We start from the raw sequence: 23,065 nt of genomic DNA, 5'->3' as shown, positions 1-23,065 counted from the left end.
GTGTTAGTATGGTTGTATGTTGTTGTATTAATAGTCAAAGGTTGTATCTTAAATTTGTGTATTTATCGTTGTTTTTTTTTTGTGTCGCTATGAAGGATCGGGTTAGCATGATTGTAACTAAAATTTTTGCATTTATCGTTGTTTTGTGTAGCTATAATTTGTTTATTTGTTGTTTTTTATCTTTTAAATGCCACCGAGGCGACGACAACGAAACATAGACAGGAGGCGTAATCGTGATAACGACCGCAGCTACAGAACAGTGGCGCGTAAAAGGCTTAACTCATCACAGTCAGCACCTGACCCTGGACAATCTCAACTATTAGGTTACAAATGCGCCCCAAAACGACTTTTCGTTCTCAATTGATCCCCTATCAATGACCTGTGTTGCCTGTACAGCGAGGCATTTTGAGAAGGAGAAAACCGGCCGTAATGCTTTAGGTTTATCAATAACAAAGATAAACATGGACAACCTTATATGGCTATTTACAAGGAAAATATTAGTATGTTTTCTGTGCTATAAGTCAAGAAATGATTGTCGAAAACATTAAAAAGCAACTCCAGGGTATGAAATATGATGCAATATTTACAGGAAACGTTGATAAATGTTATATAAATCGTGAATAGCTTTTTTTGTTACACGTTGATAATCTTTGAGTTGACTCTTTTAAACTCATTTTAAATATGACTGTTATTCGTTTTGAAATAACTCCTGTATTACTTTGCAATTGCTCGAATTCGAGCAACATGTGCACTAGTTAATATTAGTGAGTAAAGTGGTGTATGGATTTCATAACCATTATTTTACTAGAGACCGTTGTGTTTAACCATAACGGGCACTGTTGCTAGTAGATCTATAAAGCAGTTCCTTTGCTTCCTTCATTAGATATAAAATATGGACTAACAAGATTGGGTAACATTTAATTGCGAAGCATTCGTTTTGGCTTGAAACTGTCAGATATTGTATTTGCGAAGGTTTATATGTATTCCTATACAGTAATAGTTTTCCCAGCATATCTGGAAAAGTGCACACTAAATATGGAAACCAACTCCTGTTCTGAATTTAAGAAATTTCTACTAAGATTCCCGTACGTAGAATGGGCACCAGCTACCTAATTCCAAATCAACTAATTATTATTTATTATTTAATTATCGTCTTCAAATTAAGTGATGGTTGCTCTTAAAATAATAAATTTAACATAAGCAAATCCATATATCTATACTTATTTAATACGCAAGCAGGTTTTTTGTGACAATTACTCCTCAGAAACTACTGAACCGATTGACATGTTTTTGGTGTCATTGGAAAGACCGTAACGTGAAGTTGTGCAGGAAACTTTCTTTTAGGGAAATAATTAGAGAGGGAGGCCCTGGAGCCCTTTAAAGTTTCGTATTTCTCCATAAGATTAACATGGTAATAAACACAAAAAACCACCATGCTCATGTAGGGTGTGTTTTGTTGACATTGTTATGCAACTCCAACTGTTGTCAGAAATTAAAAGTGAGAAAAAGAAAATATGTGAATTGAAAACAGTCAATAAGTTTGCTAATTTAACAGTTTACTACAAACATTTACTGACTTTGTTGAAATGAAATATCTAGAGTCGATTTGCAAACTATGTAAACATAGGAAAGTAGTAAAACACCACCAAGGAGTAGAAATAGAAATAATGTTTTTTTTTCGTTTATAATCGTTATTATAGACAACCTAATGCGGCTATGAGTAAGTCTATTTGTAGAAAACTCTAAAAAACAAGATCATCTTTTGAAAAATGATAAGATATTTACAAGAAATGTTGATTATATCGACCTGTTATGTACATATTGAGTATTTCCATAATCTTTGAGTCGAATCTTTTAAAGTCATCAGAAATTATGAATGTTATTCGTTTTAAAATAACGCCTGTAATACTTAGCAATTGCTCGAATTCGAGCAAGAGGGACACTAGTACTTATTTAATACGCAAGCAGGATTTTTGTGACAATTACTCCTCCGAAACTACTGAACCGATTGACATGTTTTTGGTCTCATTGGAAAGAGCGTAACGTGAAGTTGTGCAGGAGACTTTCATTTTAGGGGAATAATACCTTTTTATTGTTATCTTGCAAATACTGTCATGACATCCACTTAACCCATAAGGCCCATGTTAAATTTCTAAAAGTTTAAATTCACATAGGGAAAACCCCCGTGGTCCGATTTGTTCCATTTCAGATTTATACCTTCCCGTGGTTGGGTACTATGACTGTGCTAAATTTCATGCAGATCGCTTCAGCCGTTCATGAGGAGTATTTGTAAAACTAAAGCAGGAGTGTAGTATAAGAGCTTCGCTCCGTTCAAAAAGGTAAACAAAAGTTGTAACATGTGTTTACAAATAAATCATCTAAACTAGCACATTGCAAAATAGAGAACAAAAGGGAAGAACAATCGGATTGATACCGTTGAGCATTATTTGCTACAAAATGTATGACCAATAAGGATTATGCACCATTGGCTTTTGATGTTACAAGTAGACATTTTTCATTTACGTGAACCAGACGTACAATTTACTTTGAATACTGCACATAGGGATTCCAAATTATGCGAACCAAATATATCATTAACTTTGGATACAGCAATTAGACATTACATTAACGTGAACCAGATGCATTATTGACTTTAGATACTGGAAGTATAGATATCCCATTTACAAGAAACAGAGACATTGACTTTGATACTACAAGTAGACATCCGATTTACGTGAACCAAATGTATCATTAACTTTGGATAGGTACTGCAAGTAGACATTCCATTAACTTGAACCAGACGTGCCATTGACTTTAGATACTGCAAGTAGATATGTAATTTATGAGAACCAGATGAACCATCGACTTTAAATACTGCAAGTAGACATTTCATTTGCGTGAACCAAATGTGCCATTGACATTAGATACTTCAAGTAGACATTTAATTTATTAGAACCGGATAGACCATTGACTTCGGATACTGTAAGAAGACATCCCCTTTACATACAACACATTTGGGTTCTGCAAGTAGACATTCCATTATTTATGTGAATCATACGTACCATTGACTTAGGATTCGTTAAGGAGACATCTCATTACGTGAACCAAATGTACCATTGACTTTGGATACTGCAAGTAGACATTCCATTATTTATGTGAATCATACGTACCATTGACTTAGGATTCGTTAAGGAGACATCTCATTACGTGAACCAAATGTACCATTGACTTTGGATACTGCAAGTAGACATTCCATTTACTTGAACCAAAATGTGCCATTTGCATTGGATACATCAATAGACATTTAATTTATAAAAACAGAAAGACCATTGGATTTAGATAGGTACTGCAAGTATACATCTCATTAACGTGAACCAATTGTACCATTGACTTGGGATACTGCAAGTAGACTAGACATCCCGTTTACGTGATATAAATGCACCATTGACACTGGATACTGCAAAGAGACATCTCATTTACGTTAACCAAAAGGAGCATTGACTTTGGATACTGTAAGTATACTTCCCATTTACGTATAACAAATGTAGCATTACCTTTGGGTTCTGCAAGTAGACATTCCATTGTTTATGTGAACCAAACGTACCACTGAATAAGAGGATTCAACCAGGAGATGTCTCAATTACGTGAACTAGATTTAGCATTGACTTTGGATACAGCAAGTAGACATTCCATTTACATATAACAGACGTAGCATTGACTTAAAAAATTATTAATATACTGGCTCCGCTCAATATTGCAAGCATACAACTGCATTGCACACCTAGTATAGATGATGATGATGATATTTTGTTCTGCATCATCTGATGTTTTGCAATATAACGATCAATTACGAAATCTTTGGAAAATCTGAATACTACAATAACTCTTAAAATAATTTCTTATCGAATTATCTTATATCTATTGTACGTGTTGGTACAATAGATATAATTGTACTGAGATATAATTACCAGGATTACTATATATTTAGCTAAGTAAATTCCCTCACCTCATCACATCAGTAAGCCTCTCTATGAGTGATTTTGATCTTTTTAAACCATGGATCTTTCATATAACGTAACACACTAAAGAAATTTACACAGTTAGTTCTTGAGGGTGTAAAACTCTCTAGCCTCTACTCCTCTGTAGAGGTAAAAGAAACTTACGAAAACCTTGACCAAACAAAATTTACTTCAAAGGGGGGAATGTAACTAGGGTAGAGTACTCACTAGGTGGAGGACCTCTAGGATCGTGGAATAAGTGAACACCAGTTCCAGTATAATAATTATGATTTAATAAAAATAACTAAATGTGCACACATAAAATAAGTACATAAAAGGAAGATAATTGTTATACAGTGATATTATTATTATTCAGAATAGAAAAATTACAAATAAAATTGAAATAACATAAATGACTATTTAGAGCCTATTTTGTTTTTATACTCTGTTTCTTGTATAAGGATATTTAAAGAAAATTTCCCTTAACACTTAAATTGTATTAAAAAATTCTTTATACAAAATGATAAGAAATAAAATATTTCCCTTGAGACTTAAATGTTATTAGTTATATGAATCGTAAACACTTAAAACATTCTAAGCTAAATTAAACCCAATATTTACATACAAGTTAGTTCATCCCTCTGATAATATATATTAACTAAACATACATTTAAAGTACGTGCTTACGTGGTTAACACCCTAATTTTCAATTATTTACTCATATTTGAAATTGCCTCTATTATTATATACACGTCTATATTAATAGTCTAACTAACAGGTTTATTTATTTGGATTCGTTTTGAATCCTGTTTTATTCAAACTTCAAAATTGCTCTTGTTTAGGTTGACCCCTTTTAGTTTAATTGAGGGATGAAGTTTATATGAATTTTAAAGTAACTCTACTTCGTCTGCCCTATTTTTATATATTTACTTTATCTTTCTTATAGTTTATTTATTTCATTTATATATAGATTTTGTTATATCTTATGGAGTTTCTCCTTAACATTTAAGTTGTGCACGCTACCAATTGAGTGAAGATATTTGGACATACCACAAGACGAGGCAGTTGGGCAACGATTGGAAGGTTCCCCGGGGCGTTCCTTTGGTCACAGAAAACGTACTACTATGACCTACTACTACGTACCTATAACCCTATGGTTATAGTAGTACGTTTTCTGTGCTTTGGTGCGGGCGTAGACTCCGGGGTTGTTCGCTCGAGACTCAAGGGTTGATCCAAGCGTAGTCCTTCCTCTCGTCGTCGGTCGCTCGTCCTATGGGCCGTCCTCTTCGGGTTGCTTTGGTCCTTGGTAGCGTGGTAGTGTAGTGGTGCCTTTGGTCTTGAAGAATAGCCGTGGTTGTGTCCTCGTGATCTTGAGTCTGGTCGGGATCTTAATAGGTGCTTCAAACTACCCTGTTAAGTCACTGTCCCTACTCGATCCGGGACTCCCGACGGTTTCTTCTTTGAAGTGCTACTTCTTGAGACCTCTCCAAGACTGATTAACACTTTTCTTCCCCAAGACCTCCTTTCCCCTCCTGGATTATCGGTTCTTCCCCCCGATGTCTTCGGGAAACGCCTACCCTCCAATCATCGGTGGAATATCTTCGATCATCGTCCTCATTGGCTTCTCCCCTCATGACCAGCCTCCAGATGGCGTGGTGCTGACCGTAAGTAAAATTATTTCTTTATGCATGTAAAATTTCTCGGAATCGATGGGAACAATATTGTTTCTCGTCGATTGTTCCCATCGGTTACAATTTCTTCTACGATGCATTTCAGATCGAAATTCAATCTATGCCTGGCTTGTTCTCAGCCAGGTCTTTGCCCATGAGAACGTGACTTGAACTTGAGATCTTGCGATCATCTTTACTTTTCATTCCTATGAGGGGTCAGCGAACGTTTTGTATTGTTCATGAGTATGTAAAGAAAATGATTTAATAATTTAAATTTTTAATTTCCATATGTTTATAAGGGCATTTAACAACCGCGCAATTAATAAGTACTGTAAACCATATTACTGTAAAAGGCCGGTCTTTGTCACAAAAACATACTTCTTTGTATAAGGATTGTTATGTAAATGCAGTTGTCATCGTAATTTACAATTATTGATCTGTCTAAGTGTTATTTTTTCAATAAATGTAAATATCTTGTTTGGTAAACAAAGGATGTAATTGAATCTGTAAGTTAAGACAAGTATGCGAAAACTACAGTTTTCCATTAGCTCAAGCCTAAATTATATTGTATGTAATGTAGCTTGTTATATTTCGTTATTTTTGTCACGTAAAAACATTTAAATTCTGTATGATGTATAAACATAAAAAAATTTAACAACAAATTCATTTGAAAGTAAAGTTTAGACATTGGTACGGTCGACATTGGTACATTATCATTGGCGAAAATGCACATGCACATTAACATTAATGCGGCTATGTTCAGTTCAGTTCAAAAATCTTTATTCACATAAAAAACATTTTTTTATACAAATATTCAACCATGTGTTGTAAAACAGGTGTGGTTGAAAAACTTAACACTGTCTTGAGTAGGTTCATTTTATTTTAACTGTCTTTTTTCTGTTTAACTTTAAATTCACTGTCACTGATACCTTATATCTAATTAGATTTTTCTCAAACACTTATGGTTCATCCCTTCACTGGCTATTCACTCTTACATACTATTTTATATTTACAAATCGTTTAACGGTATATGCTACATTCGATAATTAATTATTTCACTTTGTTTGATTGAGTTATTCTTTATCAATTCCTTTAATTTATTTTTATATAATTCAATTTTCAAATCCTGCATATTTTTGAGTACTCTAAAATTAAAGTTAAAACATTTTACTACTTTATGGTAACACTGTAACCTGCTTGTGTCTTTCATAACGGGTGGTATCACAAGCATACCCTCAGTATAGTTTCTCGTACTCCTATTAATAACAACTGTTTGAAATAAACTAGTAAACTTTTTATCCTACTAATATTATAAATGAGAAAGTTTGGATGTATGGATGTATGGATGGATGTATGGATGTATGTTTGTGACAAGTGAACGCGAAAAATACTGGTCGGATTGGGCTGAAATTTGGCATGATGATAGCTCACATTCCCGATTAACATATAGGCATATTCTTAGTTCAAAAATCCTTTCGGGCTCCGCCCCAGTGGCTCTGGAGTTTCCCATGTTAACCTTATGAGAAATGGAATTATTGAATCTTAACAGCTGTTTCAATTAAACAAGTTGGTTCTGTTCTATGATGTTCAATGGCATTAAAGTTACAAGGATTACCAACAGGGTGCAGCACTATTATTTCTTTTACATTTATGACAACAGCTAATTTGCAACCAAAAGGTGAGTGAGAGTAGCGAACGAACTTCAACCTGGAGGCGAGTTAGCGTAGCGAACGAGCTAACCTGAAGGCAAGTGAGTGCAGCGAACGAGCTCCAACCTAAAGGTGAGTGAGCGTAGCGAACAAACTTCAACCAGGACGTGATTGAGCCATGCGAACGAGATAATCTTGAAAATTAAGAAGTTAAACGGGACAGAGCCCGCGGGTTACAGCTATTTGAATATAAATATATCTTCTCTAGCTGCATTACGTCCAAGTACTGAAATAGTGGTGCAGCTGAGTCAAATTTCTTTACACCACAAATAGTTTTTAATGTAAGCTTTTGCATTATTACAATTGGTTTAAGTATTGTTGAAAACGTCCCTCCCCAATGAATTAAACCATACTTAAGAGTAGATTCAAACCAGGATAAATAGCGTTCTAAGAAGTTTAGGAGTAATAAACTGTCTCAAATGAAAGAAATTATAGTTAATTTTTCTACGTTTTTTACATAGTTGATTAACATGTGTATGCCATTTTAAATCTGAATCTATATGAAGGCCAAGATACTTGACCGAATCAACAAAATTTATTTTTGTACAGCAACAATCACGAAAACAAGTAACTAAATGACAACGTAGATCGATCTCTTCTTTCAACGACTCTGTCAAATGAGGTTTGTAAGTAAATATCATTGCATTAGATTTAGAAGTATTGACGATTAATTTGTTTCTTATCACCCAATTTGATATTACGTCCAAATCATTATTAATTTTCATCCTCAGTAAATCATAATTGTTAGCACTGCATACTAAAGATGTATCATCAGCAAAAGCATATATCTTCGATTTTAAATCCATTGATAACATGTCATTAATATAAATTGTGAATAAAATTGGTCCAAGCACTCCCCCTTAAGGGACGCCAAGCCTTTGAGAACATACATCTGAGTAAACGTTTTTTATTTTAACCATCCGTTTTCTTTCATTTAAAAAAGTCTCAAACCACTTAAAACTATTTCCCTGAATTCCATATAACTTTAGTTTATGTAATAATATGTCTTGATTAACTAAGTGAAATGCCTTAGTAAAGTCAAGATAAACTCCTATTGTTGGTTTACGCTCATCAACATGATTAACTATCTCGCTTATATGTCTTTCAACTGCTAGGTCAGTATTTTTACCTTTCATGAACCCAAATTGATTATTTGAAAATAAATTGTTATCTGAAAAATATTTAACTAATTGGCTTTTCACACAAGTTTCTAACAGCTTAGCAAAGGTATTTAAAAGTGATCGGTCGGTAATTATTCATTTGCAATGGATCAGCTGCCTTATATACTGGAACAATGAGTGCTGTTTTTAGACTAGAAGGAAAGTAACCTAGCTTTATACATAAATTAAAAATGTGACGTAATATTGGGACAAAAATCTTAACATTTTCTTTTATAGTATTTATGGAAATACCATCAAAGACAACAGACTGTTTATTTGGTTTGCTTAAGATTAAACTTTCTAATTCTACCTCAGTAATTTCAGATAAACGTAACCTTGAGCTGCACGCTAGACCGATATCCGGCATGGCGGGGAATCCCGGCCCATACAATTCTCTAATCAGCTTATCCGGCATACCAGTAAAATTGTTATTGAATGAGTCAGCAACTATTTTTTCACTACCCTCAACCTGTACAATTTCATCATCTATATTAATCGATGTTAGTTCATTTTTTGACTTTCTCATAATAGATTTGCATATATTCCAATAAGACTTTGATGCAGCCCTTTACTGCTTCAATTTTAGATGAGTAATAATTAATTTTTTCCCGTCTTTTCAAATTAGAACATTCTCTAGAGAGTTCTTTATATCTATTAAACAAATGTATGTCATAGTGCTTTTTCAATCGAGAGTGAAGTCTGTTTTTTTCATTTATCTTTTTAATTAGTGTGTCCGATATCCATGGAGTTCGATGCCTATTTTTACTGTTAATAGGCCTTAAAAAACTTGATTGCTCAATACATTTATTATAAATATCGTAAAAAACTGTTAGAGATTTATCAACATCCTCACAATCAAACACTGGCATCCAGCTCACTTCAGCCAACCTTCTTTTTAAAATTGAATGATCTACAGCCTTGACAAACTCCTCTTTCAAAGCACTATCACAACTTGTTACGCAATTTACATTAACTCCAGCATGATCAGTAAAGTCATAGTTTTCTAAATTACTATGACAAATTAAATTAGTCTTACTTCTGATGAATACATGGTCTAAACACTTTACCCAATTTTCTCTCCCCCAAGTTGGCTCATTTATAAACGACTCAAAACCAAATGAGTTCATTATACTTAAATAATCAATGACACTGTTATTTTGTTCTAAAATGCATAAATTTATATCTCCTAACATAATAGCTGTGTTTTTACAATTACTCAAAATACGTTGCAAATCATTGCGGAAAAAATAAAAATCATATTTATAGTTTCTATACAAAGCTATTAAGTCAATTTCAAAAGGTTTATCATTTATGGTAAAAACTAATGTCAGTTTAATTAATTCAACTTCACGTGACTGAAAGCGTTCATAATTTAAAGTTAAATGATTAGAAATATAAATTACCACTCCACCAGTCTATGTGTATAAGTTGAGACACGTTTGTAGAAAACACTAAAAAGGCAATCTTCTAAACAATTTTAAAATATTTACAACTTTAATTATATAGAAATGTTCATAACACAGTAAGTAATTCCATTAGTTGCATAAGCTTTTACGTGAGTCTTTTTAATTAATTGAAAATTAAGTCTGTAATAACTCTTAAAATAGCTCCTGTACCGGTACTTGATAATTGCTTGATTTCTAGCAACGAGTACACAAGTTAAAAATTCAACAATGCATTAACATAACAAGCTCTCTTTCACGCTGCAAGACTAGTAGTCTAAACGGCAGAAGTAAGGCAGAACGGCAGAACTGCGGTATTGGTTTACCATACACGCCTGCAACGATGCGCTGCAAACCGCGCGACGAGTAGCTAAATGAACCGTAGAGTAAGTGAGCCTTCTAATATTTGTAGAGGGTTCACTTACTCTACAGATCATTGTGCCAATGAACTGTAGAGTAAGTGAGCCGTCTTCTATTTGTGTAATAGTTATCATGAAATAGGCTCGTATAGTATACGAGCCTACTCCTGTAATTTATTTAAATTCAGTATTTTGGCTCGTATACTATACGAGCTTATTCCTGAATTATTCAAGAATTCATACGCTTGGCTCATAGGCACAATGATCTGTAGAGTAAGTGAACCCTCTTAATTTATTTGATATTTTTGATCGGCTCGTATAGTATACGAGCCTGTAGTGCAAGTGAACCTTCAATATTATTTACGAAGCTCGTATAGACTATGATTTGTAGAGTAAGTGAGCCATGTGTTTTAAGAATTACATATTTGGAGGCTCATTGTGTCAATGATTCGTAGAGTAAGTGAACCCTAACCGTCCAAACAAGCCCGCGTTTTTTTACATGCATATCATCATTGACTTTATATCTCTACCTATGCTGCAGTTTTTCAATAAGTTAAAAAATGAATATTTATAAAATTAAACTGTCATAAACTAACCTAACCAACCAAACATGCTGATTATATAAAAAAATATATAAAATAATAATCGAATGAAGGTTTACTAATCGAAAAAATAGTTCTGTTCATAAAATAAAATTATAAATGCCTTGAATTAAATTTTAGAATTTATTAATTATAAAATTAAACTGTCATAACCTAACCAAACCAACCAAACTTGCTGATAATGAAAAATCGAACAAGGTTTACTAATAGAAAAAAAATAGTTCTAAAATTATAATAGCTCAAATTGAATTTTATAATGTTTTAATTAACAAATTAAACTGTCATAACCTAACCAAACTTGCTGATAATGCAAAAATCTTAGACAAAAAGTTAGTGGTACCGAGAGGATTCGAACCTGGTTCCTTCAGATCCTCAGCCCGGCACGTTATCCATTAGACCACCGAGGCCGGTGTCTACAAACCGTATCGTTGCGGTAATGGTGTTACTTACTTACTTACTTGATACTTGATGTCTTCGTCTTTGACCCAGCTTGTGGGATTGACTGCGTCATATGCCTTTCGGCTATTTCTTTCCCGTGAATAGTGGGATTCCTTCTACATCATTCAGGGTGTATACTGGCCATTCTAGTAGTTCATGTTTGATGTGGTTCTTGAATTTTGAGGTTGTGAGGCTTTTCACGTCAGCTGGGAGGCTGTTGAATAGTTTTATGGCTGCAATTGGAAAGGATTTTTGAGTTTTGCTCAGCCTGCATCTTTGGACTTCCAGATTTTGAGCTTTACGAGTTCGATGTTGATGTATGGTTGTTCTGTCATTAAAAAGATTGATATTCTGCTTGATGTAGTTTAGAGAGTTGAAAATATACTGGTTGTATACTGTGAAGATTCTAAATTTTTTAAAAAGAGGTTTACAGTGTTCAAGGTCATGAGTTGATGCCATAACTCTTAACGCCTTCTTCTGCAGAGCAAGAGCATCACTGCAGGCCGCCGAGTGTCCCCACAACAGAAGACCATAGTTCAAATGACTGTGGAACAGGGCATGATAGATTCCTAGAAGGTGATCCACAGTTAACGCCTTTGTCAATTTCCTTAGAAGACAAATTACTCTTGATAATTTTGAACAAACCTTGGCCACATGAAAGTTCCAATCAAGCCTGTTATCCAGCCAGAAGCCTAGAATTTTGACTGGTTCATTGTTCCCTGCTGGGATTTCTTTTTTTAGAGACAATAATATTCTTTGAGTCTTATCTTCATTAAGTTTTAACTTATTGCTCTGGAACCAGTTTTTTGCAGAGGTGAAGGTTTCATTGGCCTCTGACAGAACGTCAGACGAACGTGTTCCCTCAGCCAATAGAATGCTTTGCTTCCCCCACTCCGCAGTGTCAGGGGACAACATCGTGATGATTTAGCGAAGGTTTAGACTCTAGTGTCTCTTCTCTAATCTCTAGTGTCAGACTGTCAGTGTCATTTCATTTTGTCAAGTCTTAATATTTAAGGTTACTTTTTAATCCCTTGTTTGTTGAAATTACAATTATATAAGCAAAGTTTGTTTTTGAAAATATAATGATAGAAGGAGAAGAGGAGTGTGAATTACAACAACTTGTCCCTAGTGAAGAGGAACACAACATGGGTGAAAGATGTGGAGAAATAACACCTCCAGTTACTCCTACTGTTTCAAGATTAGCTCAAAGATCACCAGCTCCTTCCAATACAAAAGTAAGCCTAGGCCTATATATAAAATAAAATTTAATCTTTTCCTACAATTAGTTAATTCCTGTACAGATTTTTAGGTCATAGAAATAGAAATATCCAGCTCTACTGGATAACTTTGTCTGGTAAGAAGAGCCAGCCTGTATTTCTAATGGATATAAGTTAAATCTGGGTGTAGGCTAGCCTTATTATTAACTCATAAGGCTGCTTTTTAGTTTACGCCCCACATTCACTCGGTTGAAAATAACTTATTATGAATAGTTCCTAATCATCCCTGTCGTTCTATGCGTTGATTTAACTAATTTAATGGTGTTACCTATATTTGAACACACTATGAGTTCTTCAATACAACTGTTACAAGGGCCTAGCTTATAGTTACGGTAACCTAAGTTACCACACCCCTAGCCGGTTGGGCCCTTTTCATTACGTGTTGTTCGAATCTCTATCCAATTAGGCTATTAGGTACACTTAGTCCAACCAATAACCAAACTTCTCTTATCGTTAGTAACAAAAAAAATTTGATAATAACAATTGAGTCAGATATAAAAAATATCCTGTGATTTCTAGCCCAATCATGGTCACTTTATCATCGACTTTGGATAAGTTAGGTACAGTAACTTAATTCTGTGTAACTTAGACTTCTTTTCATATTGTAAAATTTAAACCTAGGCTATGCCTATTTGGTACCTACTTTTCTCATGTCCAGGCAATTATATTTTAGTGTGCTTGTTGATTAGCAGTCTTCCATTATTTTTCGGAAAGTTTGACATAGCTTAACCTTTTAGTTATACCTTACATAGTAACTTCGGCCTGAGTCACTAACAAGACTAAGATCGCGCAACTCATCCTTCACTCATATTCGGGTTACAATATGCATCTAGTGTGTCCCCATCTTAAATAATTGATATAATTGAGTATATTTGAATCTGCAACTACAGTAACTTAGAACTCCAACCATCCGAATCAATTGGGACCTTAAGTTATTACATTCGGATAACCTACCGATACAAAGCTTAGTTAAAAATTTGGATAAGATGTTTTTTTACCAAAATTTGGGGTATTTCACAGAAGAGTTGAGCCAAGCTTTTATTAACTTACGGTACCGTGATCGCAATGATCATGTCTACATGACCACGGGAGACATTCAAGATTTGGCATTGATCACTGAAAACCTGAGATGTTCCAGTGAACGCAAGAGATGATAATGATTTCTCAACAGTCGTGGAATATTAATAATTTTGCCTCGAACAGGAGAGACTATGATGATGTTTCCATGACCGAGGAAGACTTAAATTATGTCTACAAGACTGCAAGAGAGGCTGTAGATTTGGTCGTGATTGCAGCTTCTGCCATCTTTAATAACAATTCTTATTTCTGAGGTTTTAACTTATTTAATTTTTTCTGTATGCGATTCGGATAGCTGGAACTCGGATAATTAGGCTAGAATTCTACTGTAGAAAAATAACCAGTCCCCCACTAAAACCAGTCCAGTACTTTGGTAATGGTTGTTTCGCCATTGGAATGTGATGGGGACTGAATAAATAATCACTAAGTTAAAGTAAAGACTAGCTAGTTCAAAAATTGCATTCTAGTAAGTTAGCTACTGAAACTAGAAACTTCAGAACAACGTTATTTACAGATTTTATGTTTATTATTAAATCCATTTGAAAAAGTCTAAACATTAACCATACCAGTAAAATTAGGGCCTATAGATTACAATTGGCGTAAGTTAGTTGTACACTGTATTTTAAATCATATGGAATAGAGTTAGGCCTAACTGAACGCTTTGAAAGGCGTAGTTAAACTTTTTTGAATATTAAGTTAACTACGTGACCGTACTTAATTGAATGTCGTAGACTATGACTGCCACTGGAACAAGCGTCAGTAGCAATAGAGGTCCTCCGAGCCAGAGTTCATCCAATCAGAGTTCTCGATCCATCAGTAGGATAGCATCAGCCCCAAGTGCTGTCTCCTCCACTCACGCCACTAGTTCAGGTATGCCAACTGTGTGATCACAGGTAGCCTAATCATAAAGTAAGACTAGTGTTGGGAGTATGTCCCCAATCGTATAGTTATTAAAACTAACAACTATAGACCAAAATGTATCTTATAAGTTTGCTTAGATATATTCTAACATATCTGAACACACCCTTTCCGAACCAAACCAAAAAAAGGGTTGTGCCATTAAAACCAATGTGCGAGGCTGGTTCACCATTGCTATATATAAACTTAATAACTGCTGCAGTGAGCTATAATAATTCTCATCGAATCACCAATAAGTACTCCAAAGTCTGAGATATGTTTTTAAATGTATTTTAAGTATGGACAGTACTATAAGGACAGTGGTGCGCTAAGGATTCGAAGGCCCCCTGCAATAATCTTGCTGGGGTCCCCATCTTAATTTATGTTTGTAGAAATGAAAAATAAATCCTAGCCATTATATAAATTTGATACATTTCTATACAATCTTAACACATATGCCTACCTAATTTGAATACATGACGTAAAAACTTATACCTATGTTTGTTTCATCACGACAGTGTATTTTTCAATGGCATAAAATTTGAACTCGTGTTTTGTTTTTTAATGTCTTCCTGTTTCCCCTAGGCCTCTGGGTTCCCTCTGAACCCCAAATACTACCTCACCGGCTCACTCACAAGTTTTTCAGTTTAGATTCAAAGTGTATCCACAAAATTTTTAAGGACATTGTTTACATCACATTAACAATACAACTTGACGTTTCAAGTGGTAGCCAGTGTTGGTTATCCGTGAATGAGCAATAAAAACAATTACAATATTTAATGCTCAGTAATTTACCCTACAGGTCAAAACAAAAATGTTGACTAATTCTAAAAAATCTTACTCTTTTCCCAGGGGCTTCTTTGCTCAGGGTTGCTTCTTTGTGCATCCCTCATTTGCTGAGGAGCTTTATCCTCTACTATAGAAATAATATGATGAACTAATCAAATACATGAAGTAGCCTATTAACTATTTTGCTCTGAGATATGACCTGTTTTATGCCATGCAAGATTTATCAGATAATTACAAATTTTAGAATATTAACAAGATCAAAAAATGATTTTAGGAGTTGGAGGAGGGTACTTACATGAGAAATTGCGGACAAGGCCACCAAGACCTCTCCCTCCACAAATTTCTACTCGAAACCTCAACGTGAAAAGAGGTAAGTTTGACAATAGTAAAAGAAACAAATTTACAATGTTATTGACTTTTGCAGTTCGTATTTGATTTTTTAATTAGAAGTAATTTAAGGTTATCAGATAGGTTTTAGCTCAGTGCCATTATTGTCCCCATTTAAGTACTGCCCATGTTGCTACCTTGTATTAGCAACCATATTAGCTCATAAGTTGGTAAAAACTCAAAATAATATATTCCTCTCTTTAGCTGCAATTTTAATCCTTTTCCTAGTATTTATCTATGGTAGGATTTCCGAAACATCTAATGCCACTGAATTTTTCATCCAATTTCAAGCTAAGTCCTTTTTTTACTTCTGGTCCTGCCCTTTCAGTAGATAATGGAATACCCCATGCTACAGTAGTCGCATTTAGTCTAGGCGCGCGGCCACACTAGGGTGTAGGGGGGAGTGTTTATTGCTCTTTTCCAAAAACATCTGGCCCACACGGCTCTGGGGTTGTTCAGCTGCCTTTATGGCTAGGCATGGTGGAGGGGTTGGGTGAAATGTACACAGCTAGTAGAGACGGAACCGAGCGCCCAGACTGCTTGCGCTTACTGTACCTCATTCTGTCTGTAAATTGCAGAAAATAACATGTCATTCATGATATGTCGGTTTGTGCAGGCTATTTTATTTATCTCATTTGACAAGCAATTCTTAACTTTGTTTTAATGTTTTTTTATAATCCTGTAATGATCTTATTATATTTTTCAATAATCCTCTAAGCTCATGATTATTTTAATCACTATCTTCCTTAGTTTATGGAGGATGACATAATTATTTAACTTGTGTAACCTACTTTTTTTGCATGTATGGTAAAAGAAGGCATTTCAAACAAACTTCCTATAAGATACACACATTTTTTGGGCTATAATGTAGGCCTATGGTCATGGCTCTTTGCATTCAAGCTTCAATGTTGTACTTACCTACATCTCCTTTAATTTTATATTTTTTATTTTTTTGAGGGTTTTTATTTATTTGGTTTTAAATCACCATCGACTCCATCTCATTTTAATTTGTGTTTATTTTACCATTTGATTTATTTTGCCCTGTTTTGTTTGAACCTTGTAGTCATTGTTTGTGTGTGGTAGTTGCTCCTTTAGAACGGACGGTTCACCATCACTGTTTTCTATCAGATGTTACGGATGTGAGAAGAATGGAAACTGCCTTGCTTCATCTCTTGGAAGATTTTCACTCAGGAAAACTACGAGCTTTTGGTTAGTATTAGTTTCATACCCTTCTTCTGCAATACAATATATCCGTCCAATTGTCTGTTGCAAATACTATGAACTTTGCACTGGAGATAAATGGTTTACCATGCCAAAATAATTTACTGTCCATGGAAATATTTCTCTGCTTTAATAATAGAGCTTGGAGTAAATTAGTTGAGTTTTTAAGCTGCTAGTATGATTGTAAAAATCCTGGATAGGTGCACCAATAGACAAGAGTTAATTACGTATGTGGAACTCCCTGGGACCAACTCGTAAAACCCCTACCCATGGTATACCATTCATATGTAAAAACTTTTCAGCCTCATTTCCCAAGACCTTAGAAATATAATCTTATCTCAGATCTCTGAAACAGTAATCAACGTTTAGTCTGAGAAGAGAAAAAACATGGATTAAGATTGTTAACACAACCTCAGTATGCTGTAGACTTAAAACTGTGTTGAGTAATTCGAAATTTTAGGAATCTCTAAGACCAGTTGTTTACGTCGTTAGTTTGAATTTTCAAGAGAACTGTATTGTCAGTGTAACAGTAAATTATTATCTAAACTGATTGAAATAGAACATAGGCCTAATAAACTAAGATACATCAGCCAAATATTGCTACAAAAAGTTGACAGTTTAAAGTTTAAGAAGCGTTCTTACCCAAAATAAGATTGTTACAATTGACCTCTGCACTTTGCATGGTTTAAACTAAAAGAGAAAATATTTTTATGGATATGCAATTTTCATGAGCAATATTTAAAACAGAAAAAAAACCTTGTGCAGCAAACCTGCAAAAAGTGAATTTCAATTTGTCTGATTGGATTTTTACTCATATATTTTTATAAACAAGATAAATAACACCAGGGGACCATAGCAGCAATTTGCTGCCCTTTATGTCGATGTAATTTGTCCTTAGCTATTCCCTATACTGTGCACCATTCCTAAATACTCTCCTTCATAGTCACGGTCTTCTTCTATCACGATACATTTCAACACTGCATTACCATTATAGTTCAGATACAGAATTCATAAACAGAACACTAAAATAAACAAATACACAATTTTATATCAGCTGGTATATTTAAAACGTCCTACAGAAACACTGTAGCAGTAGGCCTACATCCATTAGAAAATGACTGGATCTTTGACGGCCTGTGAGGCAGAGGAGGGATAATTTTTGACACTTCTGATATTTTTTCCACCGTCATTGGACCTTAAGCTTTAAAATGAATCCTCAACAGCCGCTACCTTTTTCCTAACTTGAGATTTCGTCAGGACCGATTTACTTACGGAATTTAATATATAGTTAGGAAGATTAGATTTATACCATACGTAGGTTTGCTGCTATGGGGAAGGTAAAAGTTTTTTAACCAAATGTTAATAGAATAGGATAAAATAAATAAATTTGCCAAATTTGATCAACATACATCCACAAACAAGCAAACTACAACAGTTTCCTTTTCTCCATAAGAATAGCATAGGAATTTCAAATGCACAATTTTTTTGAATTTTCTCCGTAACCTTTAATTTTACAACGCTTCAATATACACAATTATTTGTGTTTTTAATCTCTACACGATGGCTGTAATTTAAACTAGGCATTTCTATATTTTAAGAGTAAAAATTTGAACAATTTTTAAGATTAAAAAACCCAAAACACTCTGTTCCCCATGACCCAATCTCACTGGTTTGCGAACTCATTCAAGTTTCGCTCTACACCTTAAAGCCAAATTTCATTGTAATCTGACAACAATTTCTTTGAGTCTGCGTTGTTATACGTATACAACAATTTGAACGAATAATGTTTCTAACCTCTAGGGACAACAAAATGAAAAAGTAAATCAGTCCTGCGCTTTGGTCCTACAGTGCCATTTATGGTAATAGCTTTTTCCCTGCAGGGAAATTTGCTAAAAAGTCAATTATATTTGCTAAACTCGTAGAAGTTTTTAAGGCTCGCACCTTAAATTTTCTACTCGTGTCGTTAACAATATCTTTACACCATTATTGCCTAAACTACTATTACTTTACTATCTTAATCATTATAAAAATGAGCATAGCATATAGTCTTCAGTACAGCATAGTGAAAAGTGGAAAGATATTGTCTTTGATGTTATCTTGTTTGCCAGGCAAAGACTGCAGCATGGAACAGATGACGGGTATCCGTGAGCAGCAGGAGCGACTAGCGAGGCTACACTTTGAGCTGGGAGCTCAACAAGAACTGTTCACTCCACTGAGCGAGGAGGGCTTGCGACAGGGTAGCGAGAACATGAGCGCGCTCATGACCAGCCTTGAACAACTGAGCGAGAGTATCGAGCGGCTACATTCCTTCAACAGCTGAAGTGTGATGCTCGATGTGCTGTGTTCAATTGTTAGGAGTTAAGGGACGAACGCTGTTCCAGCCACCTCCTGTGCTTATTTTCATTTTGTGTTTAATTACCCCACCGGTTCAATATCTATTTCATAAATGCTAGTGTTTGGAGGAAAGGGTAGTAGGCTTTGGAATACATTGAGGAAGGAGGAAAGAATACACTTATATATGTAAAGAGTATACAGTGCTAGACTGTGCAGAAAGTTTACCTCCCCTCACTTGTTAGGGCACAGTATCAAACTGCCTGAAACTTATTCCTTGGGTATGTTAGTTGTGTTTTATTTGTGATGGATTGATTTATTCTCTGGTTAGGCTGTTGATGATTTGGCGCTATTAAAACGTATACATTAGTTACAAATTTTCCATCACCAGAGGATGGTTAGTTGAGAATAAGAGATTTATAAAGGTTTGTATTTAGTTAAATTGAATATTAAAAAAATATTAACTCTTTTTACTTGTGGGCAGAATAATAATTTTTATTTAGTCTGGTATAATTAACCAAGTTTTAATTTTTTTATTTACTGGTACTATAAAATATATGTTTTTAAAGCTTATTTTTTGCGACTAAGCAGGAGCAGCCAGTGGCGGATACACAGAGGGGCTATAGACCACTCCTTTTATATGTCCTAATTTATGCTAGAAAACCATTAAGTATACACGTATAAGAGGGGACAGATAATTCTAAAAGTTGTTACCGATTTTGGTGACGTAGTTTGGGTCGCTGACACTTGTTTCCCGGTAGTCAGTCTGTAGTACAGGTCTCTGAGCACCTTTAAATCATTTAGTATTAAAAATACATTATAAAATAACAAAACTACGACTAAAAAAACAAATTTCACCAACAAAGACCACATTTAGGCTTAACAACCTAAAATAAACGCAATATTAAAACGAATCGAAACTGACTTACACCGACATGCCCGAGGTGGCGTAGTTCGGGACGTTGACTCTACTCTGCAACAGCGCTGTTCAGGTAACGACAGCCCCTATTGAGTGTCTACTTTAGTAGGTGTATAATCAATGATAAAACAGTACTTTCATACAGGTTCACCACAGGACTTCTAGGACAACAAATCACACATTTTCTCGGACACTGACATAATTTGTAGATGCCAAGTGCAAGATTTTACCAAGGGTATGCTGGTCCCTGCTATTTTTGGGACCCACAGTGTGAAGATGCACGATCAAAAATTTATATTTTCGTTGCAATCGTGGGTGATGTTCACTGTTTTACCGCAATTGTGGAACATAATGAAATCGATGTGACGATGAAAGATGGTTACGATTTTGACATGACGATTTCGCTGAGACCTCTTAAGATGATCTTGATCTCACCAACTGCAATCAACGAAGGTGTTTATGATTTTACCATAACTGTGGAAAAAATTCACAATTTTGCTGTAACTGGGGAAGATGTTCACAATCTATATGTGACTGCAGAAGACGTTCTCGATTTTCCTGTGGCCACTTAGTGTTTTTGACCCATCCCCGATGATCCAAGTATATATAATCGTACAATAAATAAACTTAAAATGTTCTTATACACCACAGATCTGAAATATTTATATATTTAAATATCTGAGGATGTATCCTAACTCCTACCCCTTGTTGCTGAATCCTGAATCCGCCACTGGGGGAAGCCATCTTTGGACTTATTTCGACGGAATATGAGTTTGCAGTAAATGCTTTTTAGCCTTGAGTGTGACTGTCTCCTATGAAGAACTATTGATATTTATAAGTAACAATAATTGGGCATACTCCTGTACATAAAATGTGGTATACCTTTGGATTGTGTTATTAAAAAGTTATTTATTTATTACCTACTTGTGGCATGTAGATAGATTTATACAATTTATATTTGTTGTAGAAAATAGTTAATAAATAAAATTTATTCCATTTTGTATTTTTTTCACCGCTTCACTAAAAAAATGTCTTATTATGTTCAGTAGAGTTCCTACCCGGTACCAGCACCCTGATAAACCTAAAAATTTAAGACTATCCTAAAGGGTTCTTAAATTTGGCCGTCTAACCAAAAGTTGTCTATCTAACAAGATTTTCAATTATATTATTAAAGTGATACAATCAAATTTTATGTAAATGGTTACGGCCATTAACCAAATAAAGAGTTGTCCTATAGGTTGTCGCCGAAAGAGAGCGGGAAATTCAGGTACAACTGTACCCACTTTGGCCACCTCAGGACATTCAGGTACAACTGTACCCACTTTGGCCACCTCAGGACGTAAGGTATGAAGGTCCCGTTGACTTTAACATTCCTTCTGATAAGAATTTCTCGAACTTGGGCCCTTTAAATGAAATACAAAGGCAAAATTAATTAACTTAATACAGTAAAGGCTTCATAATTGTACACCCGTGAATTCTCAGGTAGAACCTCTTATATATAAACAAGTAAAGTTTATAAAAGAGAATATGTTTTCCTTGTCCTCTTTTCCCACCTACTTCCCTCATAATAGTATAAATCATATTTTCATTTTCAGGTAACTCATCAAAAAAATGTAAATTAAACTATCATGAGAGGTCCTATTCGGTGTAGCGAGTTGTTTGGCTAAGAGCTGGTATGTTACTAGGCAGATGCGGGACTTCAACCTATCATTGTTCAGAAAAAATACTTCAATGTCAATCCTGTCATAAGCATGAGAGCTGACAGTTTAAATTGTACAAATTGGAACTACAATTCAAACAAACCTATAGGTAGAGCAAGGTCTAGTCTGATCTCAAAGTTTTGGCTGCAGCGAAGTTTCTTGGGCCTCAACCGAGGGGTCAAAAACTTCACAACAGTTAAGACCCTCCAGATCGACCTCATTAGTTAAGAGCCAACCTGATAACAAGATCTCTAGCTAACGCGCTTCTCAACATACTGACTTAATGTAAATAATACACTAGCGTCTCAGGGGGTTGGTCAAAAACCGATGAGAACCTCTTCTGGGAAGAAGTGGGGGATTGTGGGAGAGCCCCTCACGTCGATTTAAAAAAATTATAAAATTATTTTTATAATTTTTTAGTTAAAATTAAACTGTCGAATAACCTAGCCAAACTTGCTGATAATATAAAAAAGATACAAGACAAAAATCGAATAAAGGTTCACAAACGAAAAAATAGATCTGTTCATAAAATGAAATTATAAATGCCTCAAATTCTAACAAAAGATGTACAGTTAAGAAGTAATCACATTCTAAGCAAAATCGTTGACAAAAAGTATCCGATCTGGTTACCTCACGGACATCAGCCAAGTACTCTATCCACTACACCTCGAACACCGATGGCTGCACATTGTATTGCAGTAATGGTGTTCCCTCAAGAGAAGAGAGTGACGTCACGTCCCCTACTCCTTCACAAAAGAGGTTTTCATCGGTTTTTGACCAGGACCCCGAGACGCTAGTATGTAACTATGTGTTTACAAAGCGAAGTAGTATATTGAAAACATAACTTTTGTTTGCCATGGTTAAATATTCATTTTATTTTCATTGTCAAGACAGTAGTGATGCATCACACTACAGGTTCAGATGAATTTTTTTAGGACTATTGGGTCATTTTAAGAAGCACTGGTATGCACATATTTAAGTAATTAAGATATGTACAATAAGCAATAGAGGGCTAACTGCATTAAATATTGATATTTTTTAGGATTAAAGTAATCATTTATCCCCTACTACTAAACATGAAGTCAAAAT

At 34.8% G+C, this 23,065-nt stretch overlaps 1 protein-coding gene across 2 annotated transcripts; it reads left to right on the top strand.

Annotated features, from left to right (window-relative positions):
- The first annotated feature begins 12,370 nt into the window (after nucleotides 1-12,370).
- On the top strand, nucleotides 12,371-21,279 carry LOC128992020 (coiled-coil domain-containing protein 28B-like). 2 transcript variants are annotated; one of them, XM_054415361.1, is made up of 5 exons: nucleotides 12,371-12,613; nucleotides 14,464-14,602; nucleotides 15,693-15,788; nucleotides 16,934-17,014; nucleotides 19,135-21,279. In XM_054415361.1, exons 1-5 carry the CDS (start codon nucleotides 12,461-12,463, stop codon nucleotides 19,344-19,346), a joined length of 681 nt encoding a protein of 226 aa, XP_054271336.1. In that variant the 5' UTR covers nucleotides 12,371-12,460; the 3' UTR covers nucleotides 19,347-21,279. The 2 variants fall into 2 exon arrangements, with proteins under 2 accessions (XP_054271336.1, XP_054271335.1); XM_054415360.1 differs by having other exon boundaries at nucleotides 16,889-17,014.
- Nucleotides 21,280-23,065: the final 1,786 nt, after the last annotated feature.

Source organism: Macrosteles quadrilineatus, unplaced genomic scaffold (genome assembly GCF_028750875.1).
Source record: "Macrosteles quadrilineatus isolate MER2022 unplaced genomic scaffold, UCM_ALF_1.0 Scaffold_4__1_contigs__length_99947679, whole genome shotgun sequence".
Lineage (NCBI taxonomy): Eukaryota > Metazoa > Arthropoda > Insecta > Hemiptera > Cicadellidae > Macrosteles > Macrosteles quadrilineatus.
The sequence above is the reverse complement of the archived record's forward strand: the minus strand, read 5'-3'. Positions and strand labels throughout refer to the sequence as shown.

What these genes read in the sequence shown, in the direction of transcription:
- LOC128992020 (XM_054415360.1), top strand. Translation starts at nt 12,461, where the DNA reads ATGATAGAAGGAGAAGAGGAGTGTGAATTACAACAACTTGTCCCTAGT. An exon ending in CAGCTCCTTCCAATACAAAA is followed by an intron (nt 12,614 to 14,463) that starts GTAAGCCTAGGC and finishes TGAATGTCGTAG; the next exon opens with ACTATGACTGCCACTGGAAC. An exon ending in CACTCACGCCACTAGTTCAG is followed by an intron (nt 14,603 to 15,692) that starts GTATGCCAACTG and finishes AAATGATTTTAG; the next exon opens with GAGTTGGAGGAGGGTACTTA.